Raw genomic sequence first — 23,228 nt, forward strand, 5'->3', positions numbered from 1 at the left:
GGAACCGAGTTGATGTTTTTGATGTTTAAAGATCTCTAGTCCAGCTGACTTCTCATCAAGATGTTAGAAATATGATTGATAGTCAATCTTCTTTCCTCTTGATACACCAAAAATATGGAGAAAGGAGTACTTTGTTCAAAAGACAAAGGATTATCGCAACGGAAATAGCAATAAATACGAGCATACAACAACTTGATATCTGCGCGTCACAGCACGAACGAGAGGATCTGCAAAGTCACTGCCACGTGTTTACCCCTTTATCACCGTACAGTATTAACATTTTTGGTTAGATATCATTATGAGATTTTGGTGATCATGATTGTGATACATATATGTTTGTACAGATGTTATTACTACTGGTGCAGTACTTAATGCGAGGGGCATAGAGCATGAATGAAGAAAAATCAAAAAAACCTATGGAAAGTCGTAACACATAAATGCGAGATAGTCCGTTGGAAACATATGTAAAGTGAAAGGATGGACAAAAGGTGTCTATTTATGTCAAAGGTATAGACAGCCAGCATCGTTGAAACTTAAAGTCATGAGACTGTCGTGATCGAGTCGTGATAAAATGTTGCGTTGACGCTATCGGGTTGTTATTTACAATTATCGATGAGAGAGTTTTTCTACATTAGAGCTATCAGCTTTTCCATGATACATTTGATGTAGTTGTTAGCTGAGCAGGCGCAATAAATACTCACAGGTATAGTCTTTCCGGCCGCAGCCCAAGTAGTCATATTAGCATTTGTATAAGCATCCATATGGCTTTCTATATATTCCCTTGTTGGTCTATCTGCAGGATCACATCCAATTTTCCCATCTGACCTTTGGTAAACTCTGACATAGTCTACTAACATAGTAGCTGGCCATACTAACTTATCGAAATGGACAGGTTGAAATCCATTCGACATTCCGAAATTGATGATCTACGAAAGCATCAGGATTAGCTATGATACTGGCTACACCAAAAAAAATAGCTAGGTAAGATTGCACTCACCATAGACATTGGTTCTTCAGGTATGATACGTTGTCCGATACCCATAGATTTTGAAGGTCCAACAGCAGCAGGATGTACAGTCCATGTTTTGGCTCCATCTGCTACCCAAGTGATATGTCCTGCCTTTCTGTCATTTGGATTGGCGTAAACTTCCACCCCTAGTAAAGCAGTCAGAAAAACATGAGTAATCGAATAAATAACATGCAGCGAGATGGTGGGCCGAGGCAAAAAACATCTCACCATGTATACCAAATCCTCCTCCAGCATCATGATATCCATTTGAGTCTACATGCGTCAAAGCAGATACAGCTTCTTGATATATACCACCAATATAGGAATTGAATTTCGTCTTATCATTATCGTATACTTCAGCACCTTTGGAAGTGTTCAACCATTGATAGGCTTCATCAAAAGGTGCAACTTGGAATGATTGTGATAACTCCCCTTTAAAAACCGATAAATCAATCTGACCTTCCAATATATCTATTTCAGGTGCACCTCTACCATGATGTTCGTCGGGTCCAGGATGATCTTCTCCTTTACATGTACAAGCAGAAAGACGTTGACCGGGGAGACTATTGATGGTTCGATCAGCGTTTGATCAGGAATCTAGTCAGAGCTTCTCTGATGGTAAGACGAAACATATACGAGAGTTGTTTTTGCTCAACGAAATGAAAATAACAACTCACTAGGATACAACACCACCATTGTAACCAGAAGTCAAAGCAGCAGCAGGACCCGTACCTTCAGGATTTGTTTGATTTTTCAATGTACCAAGATCGCATGAATCGTACGTATAAGGCCAAAGACCATCAGTTGAAGCACCATATCCAGGTCTACCTAAATTTCCCATTGTCCATATACCTGGCCAAAACCCACCAACTTTATTGTTTCCAGGTAAAGATACTCTGACTTCTATATAGAATGAATATTGAAAACAAAGTTGATTCCATGATTGTAGCATACCGGATCTCCAATTCAGGTCATGTATATCCTCTTGAGTCATCGTTATTACTAAATTACCATCTTTCGTCGTTACTGCTGAAGGATCGTACCATTCAAAATCACTACCATATGTTGAAACGGTGTTAGCTGGATTGCATACCAATTACGCAAATATTAGCTCACCCAGTCGGCCAATAATGGATATCACTAGAAAACGATGAGAGTTAGTTATCCGGTAGAGGTACGAACCGTCTACTAACTCACACAGCAGTCCAATACGGATCATCACCAGGAAAGAACGTCCTGGAAAGAGGCCCGAATCAATCAGCTATGGTTTTCGGACTCAACCTGTGTGATAGCTGATCATCTAAAGTATACAGTACTTTGACTCACCGTCCATCTTTATTAAACTCATCACTCCAAACCAAATCATAATCTTCACCATCAAACCCTTTCCTCGTATAACTATCAACCGGTGTATCTTCATCAATCATACTTGGTAAATTTACTATTTGTGGTCTTTGTCCAGTTGAATTGATTCCACCTAAATTATATGATCCATTAGGTGTTTTGATATGTTTACTATTATAAAAATCCACCATCGGATAAACAGCAAATAAGGTTATTGTTCCTATACCTAATAATACTAAACATCCTATATTTGTAGCTCCTCTTAACGTCAGGATTGACCCTCTCTCATGCTATAGGAAGGGAAGCAATATAGCGTCAGCCTTCCTTCTCAAGCTGAACTTATGCAGTAGGTCTCGAGAGGTATCAGATATGAAATGAGTTGAACTTTCCTACGTGGGCTCGGCAACTTACATTTCCATCCCTTTTCGGATCTGGGTTATGTAACCAATCATCGTCTTCTGGATTCCCATTGAAAGCAGCATAACCAACATGTTCACCTGTTCCCCATGGTCTTCTATCTTCTCCTACAGGTTGACCAGCTGAGGGTAGAAGGGAAGATGAAGGTTGAGCTTGATTTGCAGTTACACTCGGTCCATATCGTCTTTGATCTGACACCTATTCAAGAAAAAGTGATATCACGTCAGCTGATGAATATCGAGCATCAAGACCAGTACAGCTGAAAAACCAATACCCACTGTACGAGAATGCAGATAAGCATAAGATGGTCCAGCTTCAGCATTTCCATGGTGATTTTTGGGTGGTGGAGGTGGTGGTAAATCGTCGTATGGGACTGGTTGATATGCCATGGTGACTAAGGATGTCAGTCACAGTAGGTAGAGGAATAAAGCTGTTGTCAGAAAGAGTAAAGAGATTGATTAAAACAAGACGGATAGCTGGATATGATACGAGAATTATCTGGTAACTGATAAGTAACAGTGAGAATCATCAATCTATCAGAAATGCAAGTTTGTAAAAGTAGAGATGTAAAGCTGAATACGAAGAGGAAGGACGATTTAGAAGGAATGATGAGCAAAATAGAAACTCAAACACCGTAAATAGAGATAGAAAGAGAAAGGAAAGGAAAGAAGGCGATGAAAAGCCATATTGTCAGTGTGATTATCAAAGGTACTTCCTGTATATGTTGGATAGTTGATCGACATAAACAAGTCGAAAAACAAACAGCGCTTTGACCCAATCATCGTTACTATCAATCCGCATGGTCAGTGCGCTTTTGTAATGCTGAATGTTGAATGTTTTATGCATTTGAATATATAGATCCTGTATGCGATGAAGTTGTCGACGTTGAATGATGATAATGATGATGATGAAATTAAGATAGATGGATTAAACGAAAAATAAACATAATTAGCGAAAAGGAAGCAAACACATGCCCTGTTAGAAATCTCCTGGATCAGGGTGAAACAAACGGATAGATCCCGAAATGCAGTGTGTACTGTAGAAGTGGGTTTCAAATGTTCTAACTTGCAGAAACGAGAACCTGAAGCATCTATGAGAAAGTCCTCATCTTTGAACGATGACTGGATATTATTGTGAAATTGTCTGGATAAGAGGTGAAGGTGAGTTAGAACTTACCCTTATTATACCACAATTTTACCTTAGAATTCATCTATTGTACCTGAACTATATCATAAATTATCGTAGCCTGACGATTATCGCAATTCCCGATAAGAGTTTTAACCGGTTTACAGAATGTCAGTCTTTTATTGGGTTGGGTAAACAGGTTCAAACATATATGATTCAGCATTCTATCTACCTGCTTTACTTTCAACTTCAAAATGCTTCGCCTGTGAATTGGAAGTTTGACTTGTTGACCTTGTCGATTATTGCGGGATCAGATTGGATTATTCCTGCGAGCCACGATTGACAGCTGACTGATGCAGTTCATATTGATAGAATCTAGATTACACTACGCCGTTGAACTCCTTGAAGATGTTACAAGCATTTGGTCGTTTAGGCCTACGTGCGAAGCGACGTTTATGGATTTCTGTGAGAAAGAGGTGTAGATTGCTGGGTTGATGAATATATTCATGATGTCTTGACTGTGATTCAAATTATATTCACTGAGCCTTGATATATGTCGGTGAGTCATCTTATCAATCCAAATAGGCAGATATGACGATGCATTGACGAAGATTTGTTGATACGAAGAAGAACAAGAGCCAGTAATCGTCCTATAATGATTTAGACCTTTATCTGAAACCCGAAAGCGGTGTTTTGAGCCGACGGAGATATCCGATGAAACTAATACACTCAAAATAAACATTTACGTTATATGGTGATCCCTTGTTGTTGCTTCTACAACTCTACATTGACTTTGTATCGTCGCCTTCTTAACACAACAGCAAGGTCATATAATATTTCCAGCTTGCTTGTTCTATCTTCAAGATTCTCGTTAATATCAAACTGTTTGTACTGCCTATACATATTCACCATTCATTGTCATAGTTTGACGAGACACCGATAGAGATATTTCTATGGAGGGATATCCAGGATAGTGTTCTTCACAACTCATCTCGTCTTGTCTTCTCATGACACCCAAATATCAAGAGCATACTCTGATGACCTCCACTCACGACCTCTTTCTCAAGATGATAGACATGTAAGCATAGGAGAAAGTCAGTACGATAACAATCAAAAGGTCATGTTTCCTGGGATGACCTCCACTTTCGGGGGAACCGGACCTGTTTACCGGCCCGTGTACGGATCAACAATAAACCGTCTGCTATCAGCTGTTAGAGATATATGATGTCGATAAATACTCAACAATATCGCACATAACAGTGTATGTTTTCTTCTTCATCATTGACAAGAGCTTGAGAAGCTTCTACGACAACTTCGACAAACCATTGTACCTATACTGAAACAAGATAATCAAACATGTCATCATCTACTCAAAGTGGAAAAGCTAAATTGGCTGGAAGAGTCGGTATTGTTGGAACTGGACACAGAGCTCGAGTCAGTATATCCTTCCCCTTCTGCGACTGCTAGTAGTCAAACCTTAGCATCTTTTCGGTCCGTTCACCATTCGCACTGTGCTAACAATGTGTCGCTCTCAAACAGCTCTACACCCATTCCATCGCTGCTCGACCACAGCTCGAATTAGTAGCATTATGCGATACAAATTCAGATAGAATGGAACATCATAATGGTTTATTGAAAGAACATGGTAGATCAGAAGCTAGGAAATATGCTGCTGTAAGTAGAAGTCGGAACGCACTGTAATTCTTTTCTGGAGAAAAGCGATATGAAAGGGTAACGCTGACCTAGATGAATTGACGAAATATAGGAAGATTTCAATAAAATGCTTGAAGATGAAAAACTGGATATTTTGGTAGTTACCACAATCGATTATACACATGATTTGTATATTGTTCCAGCTATCAAAAAGGGTATCAAGGTATTAACTGAAAAACCTATGACAACGTGAGTAAAAAATCTCGACTTGAATGAGGATATCGAAAACAATGATGACGATCAGCTGACTTCTGTATTTTGATTCCTACACCATAGCGATGTGGAGAAATGTAAAGAAATTTTATCGGCTGTAGAAGAGAATAACGGATCTGTACAAGGTGAGTTATAGGACATATGCCTTCCCTTAGAACGTTTCTGTGCGTCTATACTGACGCTATCATACTGTATAGTCCTCTTCAACTATCGATATAACCCTGTACATTGGAAAGTAGCAGAAGTAATCGCCGAAGGAAAAATCGGAAATGTCAAATCTGTTCACTTTGAATGGTTACTTGTGAGCTGAATATTATCCAGAAAGAGGTATTGATGGCTAATCCCGATTCTTAGGATACCGTTCACGGTGCCGATTATTTCAGAAGATGGCACAGATACAAAGACAGATCAGGTGGTTTAATGGTTCACAAATCATCTCACCACGTAAGTGTTATATATTATCTAGTTTTTTTTTTCAAATGAACTTTATATTGATATGCTACCTGTTTTCTGCAGTTCGATTTAGTCAATTTCTGGATTCAATCCAAACCAGCATCAGTATTTGGTATGGGAGCATTATCATTTTATGGTACAGATCAAGGTAAAAAATCAGGTTGGGCAAGAGATTATGATAGAGCAAGGGGATCAAAAGAAGCTGAAGATGATCCATTCGCAATTCATTTGGAGGATGATGCTGGTTTGAAAGCTTTATATCATGATGCTGAACATGTTGGTGAGTATTGAATTTCGCTAATACAAGTCAATAGTACGTTTGCTGATGTTATTTGGTTTCTATAAAGATAATTACCATAGAGATATGAACGTTTTCGCAAATGATATAACGATTGAAGACGATATGTCGGTTTTAGTACATTATGAATCTGGTGTCAATATGACATATCATCTTACTGCTTATAGTGTGAGTAATTATCCCAATATATATTCTCAAAATCATACACGATATTGACTCGATTTTTTAATTTGATCTTTAGCCATGGGAAGGATATAGAGTGATGTTCAATGGTGATCAAGGTAGATTAGAAGTAGAAGTTGTTGAATCTACACACCGAGTAGCAGGTAAAAAAGGTGGTGGTGCTGAAGGTGTTGTACATGGTGAAAAAGCATTGAAGAATGAAGGTCATAATAAAATCACTTTACAAAAATTATGGGGTGAAAAAGAAGATGTACCATTCGTTTGGGCTACAGGTGGTCATGGTGAGTGTTTGATCGATCATCAATCATTCTTCATGATTTCTATTAAGAAGTTTCATCTATATTAATAGAATAAACGCTAATATGGTATTGTTGTTCAACAGGTGGTGGTGACGAAGCAATGTTAGATCAGATATTTGGTCCAATTCCAGGCTCAGAAGAACATAAATCACCTATTAATAGATTATCAGCAGATCAAACTGATGGTGCTTTAGCTATGGCTGTTGGTTTAGCCGCTAATGAAAGTTTCAAAACTGGTAAATTGGTTCAAATTAAAGAATTATTAGGTAGACAGTTGTAAATTAGTTTGACATCAAATATTTTAGGATTTTTGGAAGGGTAAAGCAGGTATAAGTTAGTTTGTATCTTGATATTGTCCTCTTCAATATCGTGATTTTGGTATTGTATATGATATGCATTTATCTATTTTGTTATTTGTTGCTTCATTATTCGATTGACTTGCTGAAGTTGTAATGTGCGTCAAGTGATGAGCTTGTGTATCCGTATGGGTTGTCAATGACTAAGTAGACGAGAGATATAGTATATTGATTGAGTTGTAGTCCAATATTCACTGTGCTCATATTGAGATCTTCATGTAGCTTCCTTATCGAATATCCCTTCTATGCATTTTGCATTTATGTGCTCATGATGAAACCGTTTCATCCCCTTTTCATGAAACCATCAAAATCACTCGCGCCATAGACTGCATAAAGCGTTGAAGTGCCACTCATACGCTCATCATCGGCGTTTTAGATTGGGCAAACTCCGGTTATTCCTACACGTGGTTCAATTTCACCTCTTTTCAATTTTTCATCAACCCTTTCTCTTTCATGCATACGACCTTGTTGACGGTATTATCTTCATTTGGATCTTCATTTAATTTTATTTCTCTCTTTCTTCATCCTTAAAACTTTAAAAAATAAAAACTAAGCACCGTTTTGCTGAATATCCCAGTAGACACAATGGTGCGTTTTTAAATATCTCTCATCTTCCCTTTTTATACCCCTCTCATTATGCAGAATAATGTTATTATAATTCAATTCCCCTCGACATGTTATCCAAATAGTGAAAACTAACCTTTTTAAGGCTCAAAATGCTAACTTATAATCTAATTCAAAATATTTAGCCAAAAGCCGCCGCCTCCTCTAAAAACGCTTCTGCCCAAGGCAAAGCTTTACACAAATTCTACGTTGACGCTTCAGTTCCAGTAAACGACAACGTTTTCGATTTAGCTTCATTTGAAAAATTCTTACATGATAGAATCAAGGTTGAAGGTAAAGCTGGTCAATTAGGTGATAAAATCCAAATTGCCAAAGAAGGTGAGTTCAAACGATATCCTTCTTATACCCTATTTGGAGAAAAATATTGGAAAGAACGCTTGGATCTCTTAAATCTTTTATTGAAGCATTTCCGTTATCCTGTATAAGACAAATAACTAACTCCCATATTTTGATTTAGGTAACAAACTCGTCCTTACCTCTTCAATCCCATTCTCAAAGAGATACCTTAAATACCTCACTAAGAAACACCTCAAAAAGAACTCTTTCGAAAACTTCTTAAGAGTCGTCGCTACTTCAAAAGATACCTACTCTCTCAGATACTTCAAAGTTGATCAAGATGAAGTTGAAGATGAAGAGTAAACGTTTTAGCCTGGCTATGACATTTTCTTGGTTCTGAAGTGGAAAACGTAGATTTATTTTTGCTGTTATGGCAAAAATACAGAGGATGGAGTATGCATTTTCAATGGTGCTCATTTCTCAATATACATTGCAGTTTGTTCCTTTCGTGGTGGTCATTTCGAACGCATAGAGTTTTTGCTTTATCATTTGATGCTGAGACATATTTGATGCAATACGCTTCTTATGCCGTATTACCAGGCTACTTAGGATTGTAGTCTGCTACCAAATAATACTGAAAGAAATAACACACTACGGTCTGGATTATACAATTATACCACCCTGCATCTATCATATTCCCTTACTTGAATTTGCAGTCTGTAAATGTAAGTTATAATCTGGTTTGGCAGAAGCCACGATGTTGCAGTTGAAGTATTCATGATCAAATCTTTTTACTGTGCAAGAGGTATCGATGTCATTCCCTCACAATTGCATCGTTGTTATACAAGTTTTATCGACGATAAAAGAATAAAACCAATTTGGTCGAACAAGCAATACTTCGTAATATTCGCTTCACTTTAATACTTTTTTTCTCACCATCTGCTTCTTCAACTTCCACGAAAGAAAAACATATTGAGTGAAAAACAACAATGATGATGCATGATCTGACCATCATATTATGTAAACTATCATATACAATGATTGCTTGTCATTTACAAACCAATTTTAATATTATAAGGATTATATGTATTGTCGAAAACATCATTGTCGTTCAACAGGTTTACGTTTCTACGTCAACTCAGGAGGTATGTCTTACTAGACCATCCACTAATCTCATAGCACATTTCTTCTTTAGCCTTCGTCTCGAACGTATTGATATTCTATGTCCTTACAAACGGTTTCCAATTCCCCTGTATCCACCTCTTAGCACCATACAACAAGAACAATGCCGCTAGAGCTAAACCACCACAGAACCCTATACTAATATAATAAGCTTCTGCTCCTGTCTTATGTAAATGAGTTTGACTATAGTTCAATAAAGCTATCGCTATAGGTTGACCAATCAAAGCAGGAATGACTAAAATTAACCAATAAATTGAAAGTGCCGATGCTAAATCTTTGACTCCAACCACTCTTGCAACTAAAGGTGCAGATACAGACCAAATTGTACCTCCAGTCATACCTTGAACTAAAGCATAAAAAATTAAAACACCAAATGATTTTGCAGGTAACCAAATGACTAAAGTTGATAATCCACATATAACATAACATATTATAGTTAAATTGATTCTACCTTGAGTATCTAAGAAATATCCCCATAATGGTCTACCTATCATTTGACCTGCTGCTAAGATGGATTGTAAAGCCGCTCCTTGAGTTTGGGAGAGATATAATCCGTTTGTAGCGAATGACGCGAGGGAATAGAGGGCAATGAAATATGCCATCACTACATAGATTCAAGGGAGAATGTCAGTAAATGTCTTTCTTAAAAAGAAGGGGATATGTCCATTGAATCGTTTATTTCACTTACTCGTCAAAGCAGCCCATGACCATACCCAGATGAATCCAGGATGAACAACCCATTTGAATTCGAAAGGCGCTTGTCTTGCTCCTATCGCCTTGTGTCGACCTTTCAACAGTAACACTGAAGGAACAATAACCACTAGAGATATTAACCCATTTATGATGAGTGCCCATTTTACATCTATTTTATCTATTATCACTCGTGTAGTATTTGACAGTATCAAACCACCAAGACCAGAACCTGCAGTAGCGATACCCTATATGACGAATGAAGAATCAATAATGCGCAATAAACAGTTGTTTAGATGAATAAGAACTTACAGAAGCCAAAGCTAACCTCTTTTTGAACCAATGTGCCAGTAAAGGTTGACCGGGAATTAGTGTTAAGCCGAGACCTACACAGAATACAAGCGTCAGTACAGTTTAACACAAGTTATACTTGTAAGTTAGAAAGTAACTTACCAATACCAAACAATATACCTTGACAGAACAAAAATTCACCAAACGTTTTACATATTCCTGCCATACATTGACCTAGAGCGATGAACCCGCCGCCTGCACCAACGTACCAAATGAACGTATCAGCATTACATCTTCTTTTTCACTTGATAAGGGGCCACATGTATTTATACATTTGGGGGTCATTGCAATTGATTGTGGTGTGATGTATGTTAAGATATATTGGAACTTACCTATTAACATTGTAATTCTGAACCCTAACCATCTATTTATAGCATTTGCCAATGGACCACATATCAAGCAAGTAGCTACACTTAATCCTCCTACCCAAGCGTATTTCATCGTTGATCCACCTTCGAAATAGTTGTTCTCCAGATAGTATGAAGAATATACACCGTATGTTGTGTTCACACCTATTCATGAAGGAATGTTTAGTTGTATGTCAGCATATAAGACTGTATATTGATCAACAGTACTCAGAGGTCCAGATACTTTGCTGAGGGTCAAGAACAGGTTACCATGCACCAGACCGAGAGGACCTATAGTATGAACGCGGAAAAGTACCAGATAATTTACTCACCCCAAGAAGTAGCATTTATACCCATCAAACAGGCAGCCACAACCCATCCATAACCACCTTCAGGGGGTACATCTTCCTGATCACCCGCCAGAGGTATAGGTTGAGATTCTACGACACCTTCTTTACTAGATTGACCATTTTGGGGGTTCGGTATCTGATTATTTGGCTGTATTGTTGATGGTTTCTCGTCTGAGACTATTTTGGCACGGTGGGCAGTTGGACTTCGTTCGATATCTGATACAGGAATTTTACTCTCTTCCGAAGGTCGGCGCGTATTTATTGACATGTTGACAATTTAGACAGCTATAATACAGATGATGTGAAACTTTATGGGAGTGCTTATTGATAGATAATAGACTTTCTGATTTCAGTTCGATATCGATCGCGTAGACTGCTTTAAACCAAGTTGATAGAGCTATATTTATCTGCTTTGTAGGTTCGTGTGTCTCGAAAAGTTTACGTTATTTACAAAATGAATATCTCTCGGTCCTTCTTATACTCCGCTTGACGTATGCTTAATCCATATGTTTTCTGATTGATTACAATATTACCACTAATGCTTTGTAACGATATTACACATGATATTCATAGCGTTTTACTTATTGTCCCGACGAGGGTTTTACTGCATATTGATCGTTAACTGATGATCGCGAACAAAGATTAAATTAAGTCTAGTGGAGGTAATCATTAATAAAACAGATTGTATGGTGGAGGATTGAATAATCTGTTGAATCAGATGATTATAAATAGCTTGATTAAACAAATGTGGAGGGAAAGGGGCGATAAAAAAAGGAAATAAACTAAAATAAGGTATAATTACCAAATTTTGATCTCTTGCCGAACTCGGCCGTATCCGTAGATTCCCGGCGACCGACTTAAATAAGATTGGCAGTTTTAAGCGCATGTCAATAGAAAGAACAAAAGAGAATAAGACACTTTATTTGATTTAAGCGTATTTGGTATTTGACATTTCCTTAATTGTGACTTCCTTTTGCACCCTTTAGCTTGCAGGAATGAGCTGCTTCTTTTGCTTAACGGGTTGATAAGGCGTCTTTTCAGCCTTGATATGCATTACGATCAGACTGGCTGTCCTGAGATTCAATCTTGACAAACATATCATACAATGCAGTCTATAGCTCATCAGCGCGACAATAGCATGGCAGCAGATACATGAGAAGCAAAGTAGGGAGAAAAGCGGGTATATAGCAGTATATATCTGAATACAAGAAGGTTATCGTAGTTGAGAGATTGGTTTAAAGATATGTTTTGGGTATATGGTCTCGTACTAGAATAGTAGCCAAGGAGAAAGTACAGATGGGTATATAAGAAAGGTATCAAACCTGAAATAGAAAGAAGAAGATGCGAAAGAGAAAATGAGGTTATTCTATCTTTATTGTCCATGTATCCAAAATTCTGTTTTTTTCCGGATACAGTTTCGATTCAACTGGTTTATCATCTTACAACGTTCGATTTACACCAATCACATTACCATCATTCCAACCTTCAATGCTGGGTTGGAATATACTATCGAAAGGAATTGACCAAGTGTTACTTGACGAAGATGACATGTGTGGTAATAGAGGGATAGACGTAGTTGTAGACCACATTGAAGGATCGTAAGATGGTAGGGAATAAGTATGAGCTGGAGGTTGAGAAAGAGGGGCAGTATGAGCTGGGTAAGTGATCAACCATTCTGCTTGATCTTGATTCTGGTTTTGATTTCTTGAAGAAGAGGGAACATATCGTTTATTAGGTGTAAATGGTTCAGCATTTGGATTTAATCTTTTCTTATTTGTAGGTTTAGATGGTACGATGAAAGATGCATCTGAAGCCGATGATGATGTTGACATGGTTGATGAAGATGATCTTGATCTTGATGCTGGTCTAGCAAGGTTTGATACGGTTGAAAGTGAGGATAAGGATGCGTTGGATTTGTGTTTGGACAATTTAGATGATTTAGACAATTTAGCTGGTGTGGTGGTGGTAGTGGTGGTCAATGAGGATGTTAGAGCGGTCACCTAGAATATACATGATATCAGTGATAGTTACGAATAAGTGGTGAAGGGAGATGAACGATACGACCAGATGGTGAATTGGAAAATCAAACAGTGATCATGGTATGAAGTGAGTTTATCGATGTTTCACAGTATTTATAAGAAGAATGATATCGGTAGGTTATGAATCAACTTACTTCTCTTACCCAATCACCAACTCTTTCTTCTTCTCTTCTACCTAAATAATCTTTCATACCTTCAATTTTCTCAAGCAATTCTTTGTTATTATTCTCTTTACCAGATTGTACTCTTTCAATTAACTTTTTCATCTTATCTCTATCACCACCAGCAAAAGTTTGCATAATTTCAGTCCAACCTGATCTTCTTCTAAAATTAGTTAAATCACTATCAACTTTATTTCTTGTTATTCCTGCTGATTCAGCTAATTTTTCTTTTTGTGATAAAGTTGGATATGGTTTAGATAGATGGTCTAAGAACCATAGGCGGACTACATGATGATCTACTTCTTTTTCTTTATCTTCTTTCTTTGATGTTTCGGACGAAGATTTAGATGGTTTCATGGGTGATGACGAGATAGTGATAGGTGATTCATCTGATTCGGATTCTGATGATGGTGTAGTTGACATATCTCGAGTTATCGGTGTAGGTGGTGATGAGAATGAATGGGCTCGTTGGCGTTTAGGTTGTCGGAGTGGTGTTTGATGCAATGATGAAGAGAAGGAGCGCTTCAAGCTGTCACCTACAGATTACACATTAGCCATCAGCAGCATGCGAGGTATACCTAGAGGTCACTTACTATCACGAAGGAACAGATTGGATACTTCCGATGTGAGTCTATGAATAGCTTCACGATTAGCTATCTGCAAAGCAAGAGCTTCCGATGCTATTGTGTACATGTTGTGAGCTACAAGACTCCCTACTATCGCTGTATGCTCATCTAAAGCATTCTCTTGCGCTTGATCGTGCAGGCAGCGTTCGATCTTGACCCATTCCTCAGCGGAGTTTGTTAGATCTTCCCCTCGCTCTAATGCTTCTAAGATATTCTGATGGGAAACAAGGATAGACTGAGGGAAAATAAGAGACATCTCTGTGGAATGGAATTTGGGTGATTTTGCGAACAGATGTGAAAAGTGTGAGTTGGCCAAAAGCACAAGATCGATCAACTATGGTTATATGTAAGATTCGAAAAATGTTATATGCTATGATGTAGCCTGGACAATAAGAGATGCGAGATATGTGTGAAACTTTGGGTATGAGTGGTGTTTGATGGTGCACCCTTTATTGTACCCTGACGCACAGTTACACATTGCGCATGGAAATTTCTTATTGTACTACTGTCCGTTGTATTTGAACTACTTATAAGATACATTCGACTTATTTTAAACTGAATCTGTTGCATTTGCATCTTTTCAATTAGCTCAAAAATGTCAAGCCCAATACTTCAGCAAATCGTGAGAAACGCAAGTCAGATCCAGCGAGCCTGTGTGCTCAGCGATGATGTACGCTCTCTTCGCCTCAGTAACCGCAAGCCACAGCTTCAATCTCCAACAGCTCAAACAATATTTAACACAGTGAGCAAGCATATTGTCGACCGTGCAGCTCTAGAAGAGATCTGCAAGCAGATATCTACAGTACTAGAAGGTGAAAAGAGGAAAAGCTTGCAATTGTATCAATCCACAATATCCGAATTCATTTCAATTGAGGAATCCGGCGGGATGAAGGATACTATGGTAGAGCTAATGGTTTGCCAATGTTTCGAGAATCAGTATAAAAAGTATTGCAATGGAATACAGCATTTGCTTCAACAAACTTTGTATAAACACCAAGGGGAACAGAACATCGCTCAGAAGACTGGGTCATTCACACCTGTAAGTTAGCCTACAGAATCTATTCCCCATTCTCGTTAAGCCTTGAGCTTATGTTTTCATAGCATACCCTCGCCGTCTTACAAGCTGCTTATTCTCGTACGCAAGTACTTTCAGTCGCCGAAACAGCTATAATAGCGAAAGCAGCTGGTATAACGCCTCATCAAGTGAGTTCATCTCTAATGACTTCTCGCTTTCCATCTACATACTTGTGATGTGCTAAATTTATCTCGTTTTTGTGTTCTTCAGGTGAGAACTTGGGTAAGTCTTTCGTTTGCCTTGCCACCCTTAATTCTCGCTTCATCGTTTTTCCGATAAAATTGGTATCATACCCAAGCGTTTCTTCATCTTTTTCTAAATTTTCTTATTCTTCTCTTTATGCCCTCCATCGAGCTTCATTTCTTTATCCGCTTTGACCATCCTTTACTCCACTTTGATCCGTGAAACACACATATATAGGGTATATTAAATGCTGATGGACAATTTTTTCATTTTTATTGTTCTTGAAACGCTACACATCGCCACTTTCAACCCTCTATCGAACGATACCACGTGGATATACAATAACATCATAACAACAATAACAAATCAACCTACATACCGAAACCAATGTACCTTGTCCCCTTTCTGTATTCACAATCAATACATATCTATTGTTCTTGATACCTCATTCGATACATGTACCCCTTACTTCGGTTCCTCATCATACATACACCGCTTTCAACAATAAGCAGTTCCAGAATAAACGCAATCGAGGATCTAAACGAAGTACCTCCACTTCTGAACCTACAGCTACATCTAATCGACCAATTCAAGGATTACCTAAACGTGCTCAACAACAGCAGGTCAAACTTGAACCCTCACCAAACATTATCAATAACCCATCATCAGGTAGAAGACAAGTACGTGGGTTACCTAGAAGAGCTCAAGCTTCACACAATGCACCCACTACATCAATTATCGATTCATCACTTGGTAATTTCCCTCATCACGAGGACGGTTCCCTTCCAGTTGGATATGGTTTACCCAATCAAATTTACAATTGCGGAGAAAGGATAAATAGATCACCATCGTTAGCATCAACTGCATCAAATACAACTGATGTACCAAATGGTGGATTTGTTTCACCTTTCGATATGCAGAATATACCTCAGATAGCTGTAGAATGGGGTCAAGGTGTTTTGAATGTACCTGTAGAAGCTTTAGAAGGTGGTCAAATGCCTGTTTTCAACTTCACTCCACCAAGTCCCCTTAACATGAACTTCAATCAGACTTTCAATCCTTCATCCTTCCAACAAAATCAGCAGCAAAATAATCTTTTTGATGGTCAAGTTTATGATACACCAATCGAAGAAATGCAATTTAATCCATTTATGGGTATGGGAGAACAATCAAATTTAGATTTAGCAGCAGGATTAGAATCTATCGAATCTATGTTAACTTCAGCATTATCAGATCCATCATCATTTGAACAATTCTCAACTTTAGCAGCTTCACCTCAAATCTCACTTGATTCACTTTCTCCAAGATCAGATACTCTAGATTCAATCCCATCGTCTATCGCTTCTACTTCTAATGTAGGTAGTCCAGGTTGGTCAGGACAGATTAATCAAAATGGGGAAGAAGGTTTAGACGGTGGTTTCTTCGAAGCTCTGAATGGTCTTTTAGCTACTTCATGTAATAACAATAATCAGAGCGTGGAAATTTTCGGTAGTCCATTTGATGGTTATCTCAACACTCCTTCTAGAAGTGTATCAATGTCAAGTCAAGATAGTTACCATGGAAATGGTATAATCTCAGCTACAGATGGTATCGATCTCTCTTATATTGCTGGTATACCATTACCTCCTTCACCAAATACATCATCATTCGCTTTACCTACTTTCGATGATAACGATATCTCTTCGTTCGATCTACCTGCTCCTTTAACCGATTTCAGTACCGGTCACTTCGATAACTCTCACGAATTCATCAATCAACCATCCGGAATGTGTACACCTTCTTCGACTACATCTTCAGGATATCCCCTAGTCACTCCAACAACCAATACTGATACACCATTAGTTGAATTAGATCAAAGTCAATGGAGTTGGATTAGTGGTGCTTTACCTTATGATATGGTTGGTATGGAAGTTGAAATGACGGAATATCCAAATAACGATAAAATTCAGAACGAAGGAAATTGGTTGATGGGTCAAAGTATCCAGATGATGGCTGCTTAAATAACCGCAATCAGATATATACTAGAAAAGGAACATCTTGTGAATCAAATCTAAAAGACTATATAAATATTGATATCCCCGTTTAATTGTACTGTACCTTATCTCATACCCCTTTATAGCATACATATACCTTTACGCTCTGATTTTTTGGTGCAGGACACCTTGCCTTGCTACTTATATATCTTATAACGATACATGCATTTTATCTAAGTCGACGATACATGAACATATAAGCGTAAGCGCATGATAGCGATAGCAAACGATATCTGTGCACGGTTCTCTCGATTGCAGGTGGGCCAAATTCCTATGGTGGGCAGTGACATCCACTTGCGCCGTCCACCTTCATATGAGCACGAGCAATTTGATTGTACCTCCCTTCCTTTTCTTTCTCTTCTTCTTTCCGTTCTTTCCTTCTCTGTCATTTTACAATTCAATCAGAATCATGGCACAATCTTCACTCATCCCAAAAGGAGAACCTTGTTCTTCTTGCGGTCGTATTCAGCCTTTTTCAGCTGGCGAAAAAGCTGGATTGCCACGGAAGGAAGTATTCAACGATAAGGTAAGAGTGATCTTGCAATTCACAACTACTGGATTCCGCTGAGCAGCTCGTTATTAATATCATTATTTATTATTGAGCTGATATCTCTCGTCTTAGAACAGGCTCGAACAACGATAAAAAGCACCATAGAAACCCTTTCTTCGGAGCTCACAGAGATTTCCCATTATATCCATTCTAATCCGGAACTAGCTTACAAAGAAGTTAGAGCGCACGCAAAATTAATGAAATATCTTGAAGATAAAGGGTTTACCGTACAGTCGTACCAGTCCCTGTCTACGGCCTTCAGGGTGGAATATCAGCACGGTGAAGGAGGAAGAACGTTTGGATTTAATAGTGAATATGATGCCTTACCTGATATAGGACATGCTTGTGGGTAAGTTCATATATCTTTTTCTCCCTTACTTTGTTTAATAAGCATGTAAATCACGAGATATATAGTGGAGATTGTTGATGAACTGCTTACCAATACATAATGTGTGTATAGACATAACCTGATAGCTGTAGCTGGACTAGCTGCTTTTTTGGGTCTGAAAGAAGCTATGATCAAGCACAATATCCCCGGAAAAGTGGTTTTGATAGGTACACCAGCTGAAGAATCTGGAGGAGGAAAGATTGATTTGATCAATTTAGGTGCATGTGAGTTTCCTTAACCACACCTAAACAGTGAAAATCAGCTACATAGAAAGGGTGTTTCTCCAAATAGCTGATGGACCATCCACCCTCCTCTAGACAAAGATTTAGATGCTTGTATGATGGTTCATCCTTTCAAGGGTCCATCTAAAACAGGTCATGTGGGACCTTCATTAGCATTACAAAGTATAAAAGTTGAATATTACGGTAAATCTGCTCATGCGGGTGTAGCTCCTTGGGAAGGTATAAATGCTTTAGATGCCGCTACTTTGGCTTATACATCTGTTGGAGTGATGAGGCAGCAATTCAAGCCTGAAGTGAGGTAGGTTATTGGATTTGCAGCTTATTGTATTCCTTGATGTCAAGGTGTTTGAAGCTGACCTTTACCTATATCTCTAGAGTACATGGCGTAATTACCCATGGCGGTGGAACAGCTCCAAACGGTGAGCTACATTATGACAAGTGAAGATATATCTGACGCAGTTGGCTAAAATGTGAAACCACCTTCCGAATATAGTAATACCTCAATATACGCAAATGAATTGGAATATCCGAGCACCAACATCCAAAGAATTAGATATCGTACGGGACAAAATGATGAACTGTTTTGAGTAAGCTAAAGAACGCCAGTCCACGTTGGAATTTATTAGCTTACATTGGTGAATGTAAATTAGGGGAGCAGCTAAACAGACAGGATGTAAGATCATCGTAACGCAAGATCATCAATTACAAGATTTAAGGAATGATAAGCTTTTAACGGATGAATATGCTTCTACAATGTCTGAATCATTTGGAATCAATGTTACTTCTGGTTATGATAACGCATCGAATATTGGTGGAAGTACTGATTTTGGAATTGTAAGTTCTATAACCCGTTATTTCTTGTAAGCGAAATGAATCGCATCATGTACTGACAGCTTTTATGTGTTTCAATAGGTAACTTATGTTTGTCCAAGTAAGCTTCTTTAATAGTTTCTACGTATGACTATACAAAGCTAACGTATACTGTTTGTACCGTTGATACTGGTTAGGCTCTCATCCAATGTACGGTATACCAACGATACCTGGTGGTTTGAATCATACAGCTGAGTTCACAGCAGTAGCAAAGGGTGAAGAAGCTCACGAAGAAACTTGGAAAGCCGCTATTGGTATAGCGAGTGTCGGAATGAGATTTTTGGGTGATAATAAATTTGCAGAAGAAGTAACAAAATGGTGGAAGGATGATATGGCTAAGTCAAGTTAGGTTGAGGACGAGAGCACACAATGTTTATTTGTGCTGATGAACCTGGAATGACTTCCCTCAACGTTGTTCTGTTGACGATGAAAATGTCAATTCATATCATTTTTATGTTTTATATTCGCATCTCCTCTTATCAGTGGTTGGCAATGTATTGCTCCGTCCATTTGAGTGATTATGAAACATCAGTTTTGATCATTCTTATGCTTGAAGCGAAGTTCTTTATATATTTCAATGCAATTGTAATGCTAGAATTCTGTGTATGAATAGCTACATTTCCATCTACCTGAGTTTTCAGTATCAAAGTGATTGCAGCTTTTCCATCAACCCTCGACTACATATAATTCCTGCTTCTTCTTTACTTCCGTCTTCGAACACCCTCATCTCGTTTAAAGAGTTGGCCATTTTGGATCAATAGGTTCTAGATCACCTTTCCCCCTAAAAGTCTCCAATATATTCGCTTGATCATTCAACATGAATCTATCTGCTTGTGATTTCCCTTCTTTAGCGAGTTCCCTCCAACGATCGAAATCTGCTTGATTACGTTTATCTCCGTGAGCTCTTTCGGGGTTGTCCCAATCTGCGAGGATAGGTCAGGTCAGCTTCAGGAAATCCGTTTGTTGAAATTTCCCATGCTAGAAGTAAAGGCAAACTGCACTTACGTCCGCGGGAGAATCCTAAAAGTGTAGTTATTTTCTTTTTGGGAATATCATATACCAATGAGCAGATCCTGAGTTCCCGTATTCAGTATATGTATGTCAGCTACGAAGCAATATTTGATTTCACCAACACGAGGATATAGATTTATTCCATGAACTCAGAACACAAATACTCACGTTCCAGTTTCCTCCCTGGATCAGATAAACAAGGAAATATCAGTATAGCACGCAAACACAACAGAAATGTAAAAAGCCGGTGTCAAGGAGAACTTACAGCCAGTTACACTGCCATAATTCTCCAGGACGGATACACTGATAATCAGCTTTTTGGTAGTTCAGTCTTCCGGCCTAATGGGGTGAAGAAATATTGAGCATTGTCAGTCATCGGGTGGTGTTTGGACTGAAGTGGGAGAGGGTCGTGGAGAAGGCAGGACTAACCATTGGACCACCGTGAATCGCATAGGCTGATAGGGAAGTGAATCGTTTTATCAGCTATTAACCCGTTACACTGATACTGCTAGCATCAAAAAGCAAAAATAAGCACTCACTGATTCTGTCTTCATGCGAGAACCACCTATGACAAGGAGAAAAGGTCTAATTAGAACCGGAATGTATATGCTTTTATACTCTCTTCCATTCAACCTACATCTCATATCGCCATTTCTCAGGTTCGCCAGTTTCAGGATTCTTTGCATCGTAATCGTATATCAGGTGAAGATCACTACGATAGTAAGATCAAAGTATATTTATTGGACGATAATCAGTGATGATACAAATTGAAGGTGATGAGCAAGACAGACGCCCTCTACGATTATCGTCCACAATCGATTACTATGGGAATGAAGTGGGAAATCATGGATATGGAAGAACGTTAGATAAAGACATACCCGATATCCTCTTTCCACGTCTTCTTGAGCGAATCGTCTTCTTCGGGAAAGATCATCGTAATTAGTGTCTGTGAGCAGAGTGACAATGTTTTAACTGATGATAATGAGGTAAAGAAATAAAATTTGATGCATTCATGTGTGGTATCTCTGAAATATATGATAATTCGTTGTATTGAACAGTTACAAGCATCAATTGTTCTCCAAACTACAAGATGAAATCCTATCTGTATACGTTGTCCACGTCAGCCCACGTCATATCGCTTAAGGTACCGATCGGTGAATGGTCCTGAGAATATATATACAGCTGCGCCGGTATCTTATCAAAACCAAGACATCTGATGTCACGATTTCATGTTCATTTCGTAATTGTGAGATTGCTTAAATTCCCATGTATAATTACTCGAATTCATCTCAGCGATATACAGCTTACCACCCGTTCGTTTGCGCCTATCCTCGATACGAGAAATTGATAAATCTGAAAATGCTAGTATCTTTTGAAGGCGGATGCTATTGCAGCAATGTACGATATCGCATCTCACTCGATCATATCAAGGATGCTGCCTCATCACTATGCCATTGCCGAAACTGCAAGGTAATTTCATCCAATTCCCTGAAACACGATATCACAAAGCTGATATCTACTCCTATCGTATAGAAAGCTTATGGCGGTGACTTTTTCGCTGCTGTCAGGGTGCCAGTCAACACGTTTCAGTATACCTCGGGAAAGGCAAAGTTACATGCTAAAGATAATGGATCTGGTGTAATGGTTAACAGAGAATTTTGCGATAATTGTGGTTCAAATATTATCGAGTATAGTGTGAGTTTATGACATACAGTATATTTATTGTTCTCAAACCCTTTACTGATCAATCCGACCATGGGTAAAACAGGAGAATGTTCAAGACACTTATCGTTATGTCACTATCGGATCACTTGATGACCCAAGTACTTTCCGACCAGAAGGCGAAATCTTCATTAAAAACAGATTGGACTGGGTACCTGAACTGCCTAGTGAGTAATTTGTGCTCTACACATTATTCCCAGTGCGATCCTAATTAGAGTATATCATTCCCATTTAGATACATATCAAAAGTACGAAGATGACTGAAGCAAAGCAAAAGAAATCAATCACATGACGAGTCAGATTACATAGTATCATTTGAAATACCCATCGTCTTCTTATATCGACTTTTCCAACGATCTAACACAACAGAAATCCGAAATCCTTTCATCCTGTCAATACCACTTGTGTACCATCCATGAAGGTCGTTACAGTGCCAATCAACATTTTTAAGCTATAGCTTTCATAGTTTTCTCATCATAAAATGGAGTCTCTGGAGCAGATTCTGACTCTTTCTCGGTATGTTCACTTTTTCGATCTTCTTCAACTGGACCTAACAATCTTTCTCCCTTTTTATCTCTATGATCTAGATAATCAATAGCTAATGCCGCCAATAATGCAGCTGATGCAAATCCACCTGTTGCGAACATTCCTTTGTTCACATATGGTTGTTTCTTGGTTGGGAATGTGAATATTGGTATTCAGGCTGTGAAAATGTATGAAAATGCGTTCATCTGGTGAATTTGTGTAGCAAAATCAAATACTTTAGTATGAATCTGTACAGTGATTAGATTAAAGGGTAGATTGTACTTACCATCGCACTAACATAAGCTCTCTTCTCTGGATCATGTCTACTGGTTTCATTCACGAATGTCCACGTAACTCCCGCCGCGGTACCAGCCAGAGATGTCAAATCTATCCAACTTGTCAGCTTGATCAACGATTACTCCATTCCTGACTTCCACTTACAGAATAATGCCCATCGAGTACCACGATTAGCTGGATGTACAGGAGTAGCACCTAAAGCTACAGGTATGATTATTCCAACTAGTGCAGCGAACACCATGGATGGCCATCTTGCTGATCCAGGTAAAGAATCAG

The 23,228-nt window shown here is 38.5% G+C and overlaps 11 protein-coding genes across 11 annotated transcripts; 5 read left to right on the top strand and 6 right to left on the bottom strand.

The window, feature by feature from the left end:
- Positions 1-596: 596 nt before the first annotated feature.
- Positions 597-3,159, bottom strand: L201_003806 (uncharacterized protein; the record flags this gene model as incomplete). The annotated part of the gene is made up of 10 exons (XM_066219557.1): positions 597-626; positions 702-926; positions 998-1,155; positions 1,238-1,572; positions 1,687-2,064; positions 2,126-2,149; positions 2,207-2,245; positions 2,336-2,643; positions 2,765-2,968; positions 3,049-3,159. The coding sequence occupies 10 exons, from the start codon at positions 3,157-3,159 to the stop codon at positions 597-599; spliced, it is 1,812 nt and encodes a 603-aa protein (XP_066075654.1).
- A 2,092-nt stretch (positions 3,160-5,251) lies between these two features.
- On the top strand, positions 5,252-7,334 carry L201_003807 (uncharacterized protein; the record flags this gene model as incomplete). The annotated part of the gene is made up of 10 exons (XM_066219558.1): positions 5,252-5,329; positions 5,435-5,569; positions 5,661-5,797; positions 5,885-5,946; positions 6,019-6,122; positions 6,176-6,265; positions 6,338-6,554; positions 6,622-6,740; positions 6,814-7,036; positions 7,138-7,334. The coding sequence occupies 10 exons, from the start codon at positions 5,252-5,254 to the stop codon at positions 7,332-7,334; spliced, it is 1,362 nt and encodes a 453-aa protein (XP_066075655.1).
- Positions 7,335-7,995: 661 nt separating this feature from the next.
- On the top strand, positions 7,996-8,673 carry L201_003808 (uncharacterized protein; the record flags this gene model as incomplete). Its single annotated transcript, XM_066219559.1, has 3 exons — positions 7,996-7,998; positions 8,160-8,352; positions 8,492-8,673. The coding sequence occupies 3 exons, from the start codon at positions 7,996-7,998 to the stop codon at positions 8,671-8,673; spliced, it is 378 nt and encodes a 125-aa protein (XP_066075656.1).
- An 857-nt stretch (positions 8,674-9,530) lies between these two features.
- Positions 9,531-11,498, bottom strand: L201_003809 (uncharacterized protein; the record flags this gene model as incomplete). Its single annotated transcript, XM_066219560.1, has 6 exons — positions 9,531-10,096; positions 10,181-10,430; positions 10,495-10,568; positions 10,636-10,728; positions 10,866-11,045; positions 11,213-11,498. The coding sequence occupies 6 exons, from the start codon at positions 11,496-11,498 to the stop codon at positions 9,531-9,533; spliced, it is 1,449 nt and encodes a 482-aa protein (XP_066075657.1).
- Positions 11,499-12,669: 1,171 nt separating this feature from the next.
- Positions 12,670-14,312, bottom strand: L201_003810 (uncharacterized protein; the record flags this gene model as incomplete). Its single annotated transcript, XM_066219561.1, has 3 exons — positions 12,670-13,230; positions 13,404-13,966; positions 14,024-14,312. 3 exons carry the CDS (start codon positions 14,310-14,312, stop codon positions 12,670-12,672), a joined length of 1,413 nt encoding a protein of 470 aa, XP_066075658.1.
- Positions 14,313-14,954: 642 nt separating this feature from the next.
- Positions 14,955-17,314, top strand: L201_003811 (uncharacterized protein; the record flags this gene model as incomplete). The annotated part of the gene is made up of 4 exons (XM_066219562.1): positions 14,955-15,095; positions 15,158-15,259; positions 15,342-15,353; positions 15,827-17,314. 4 exons carry the CDS (start codon positions 14,955-14,957, stop codon positions 17,312-17,314), a joined length of 1,743 nt encoding a protein of 580 aa, XP_066075659.1.
- Positions 17,315-17,756: 442 nt separating this feature from the next.
- Positions 17,757-19,746, top strand: L201_003812 (uncharacterized protein; the record flags this gene model as incomplete). Its single annotated transcript, XM_066219563.1, has 9 exons — positions 17,757-17,873; positions 17,975-18,246; positions 18,358-18,509; positions 18,603-18,825; positions 18,903-18,946; positions 19,021-19,114; positions 19,178-19,361; positions 19,440-19,458; positions 19,535-19,746. 9 exons carry the CDS (start codon positions 17,757-17,759, stop codon positions 19,744-19,746), a joined length of 1,317 nt encoding a protein of 438 aa, XP_066075660.1.
- A 383-nt stretch (positions 19,747-20,129) lies between these two features.
- Positions 20,130-21,342, bottom strand: L201_003813 (uncharacterized protein; the record flags this gene model as incomplete). Its single annotated transcript, XM_066219564.1, has 8 exons — positions 20,130-20,320; positions 20,403-20,470; positions 20,577-20,591; positions 20,674-20,747; positions 20,838-20,863; positions 20,948-20,973; positions 21,046-21,120; positions 21,287-21,342. 8 exons carry the CDS (start codon positions 21,340-21,342, stop codon positions 20,130-20,132), a joined length of 531 nt encoding a protein of 176 aa, XP_066075661.1.
- Positions 21,343-21,767: 425 nt separating this feature from the next.
- L201_003814 (uncharacterized protein) lies at positions 21,768-22,394 on the top strand (the record flags this gene model as incomplete). Its single annotated transcript, XM_066219565.1, has 4 exons — positions 21,768-21,878; positions 21,942-22,103; positions 22,177-22,297; positions 22,366-22,394. The coding sequence occupies 4 exons, from the start codon at positions 21,768-21,770 to the stop codon at positions 22,392-22,394; spliced, it is 423 nt and encodes a 140-aa protein (XP_066075662.1).
- A 182-nt stretch (positions 22,395-22,576) lies between these two features.
- Positions 22,577-22,777, bottom strand: L201_003815 (uncharacterized protein; the record flags this gene model as incomplete). The annotated part of the gene is made up of 1 exon (XM_066219566.1): positions 22,577-22,777. One exon carries the CDS (start codon positions 22,775-22,777, stop codon positions 22,577-22,579), a length of 201 nt encoding a protein of 66 aa, XP_066075663.1.
- A 51-nt stretch (positions 22,778-22,828) lies between these two features.
- Positions 22,829-23,193, bottom strand: L201_003816 (uncharacterized protein; the record flags this gene model as incomplete). Its single annotated transcript, XM_066219567.1, has 3 exons — positions 22,829-22,861; positions 22,942-23,042; positions 23,097-23,193. 3 exons carry the CDS (start codon positions 23,191-23,193, stop codon positions 22,829-22,831), a joined length of 231 nt encoding a protein of 76 aa, XP_066075664.1.
- Positions 23,194-23,228: the final 35 nt, after the last annotated feature.

Source organism: Kwoniella dendrophila, chromosome 4, assembly GCF_036810415.1.
Source record: "Kwoniella dendrophila CBS 6074 chromosome 4, complete sequence".
Lineage (NCBI taxonomy): Eukaryota > Fungi > Basidiomycota > Tremellomycetes > Tremellales > Cryptococcaceae > Kwoniella > Kwoniella dendrophila.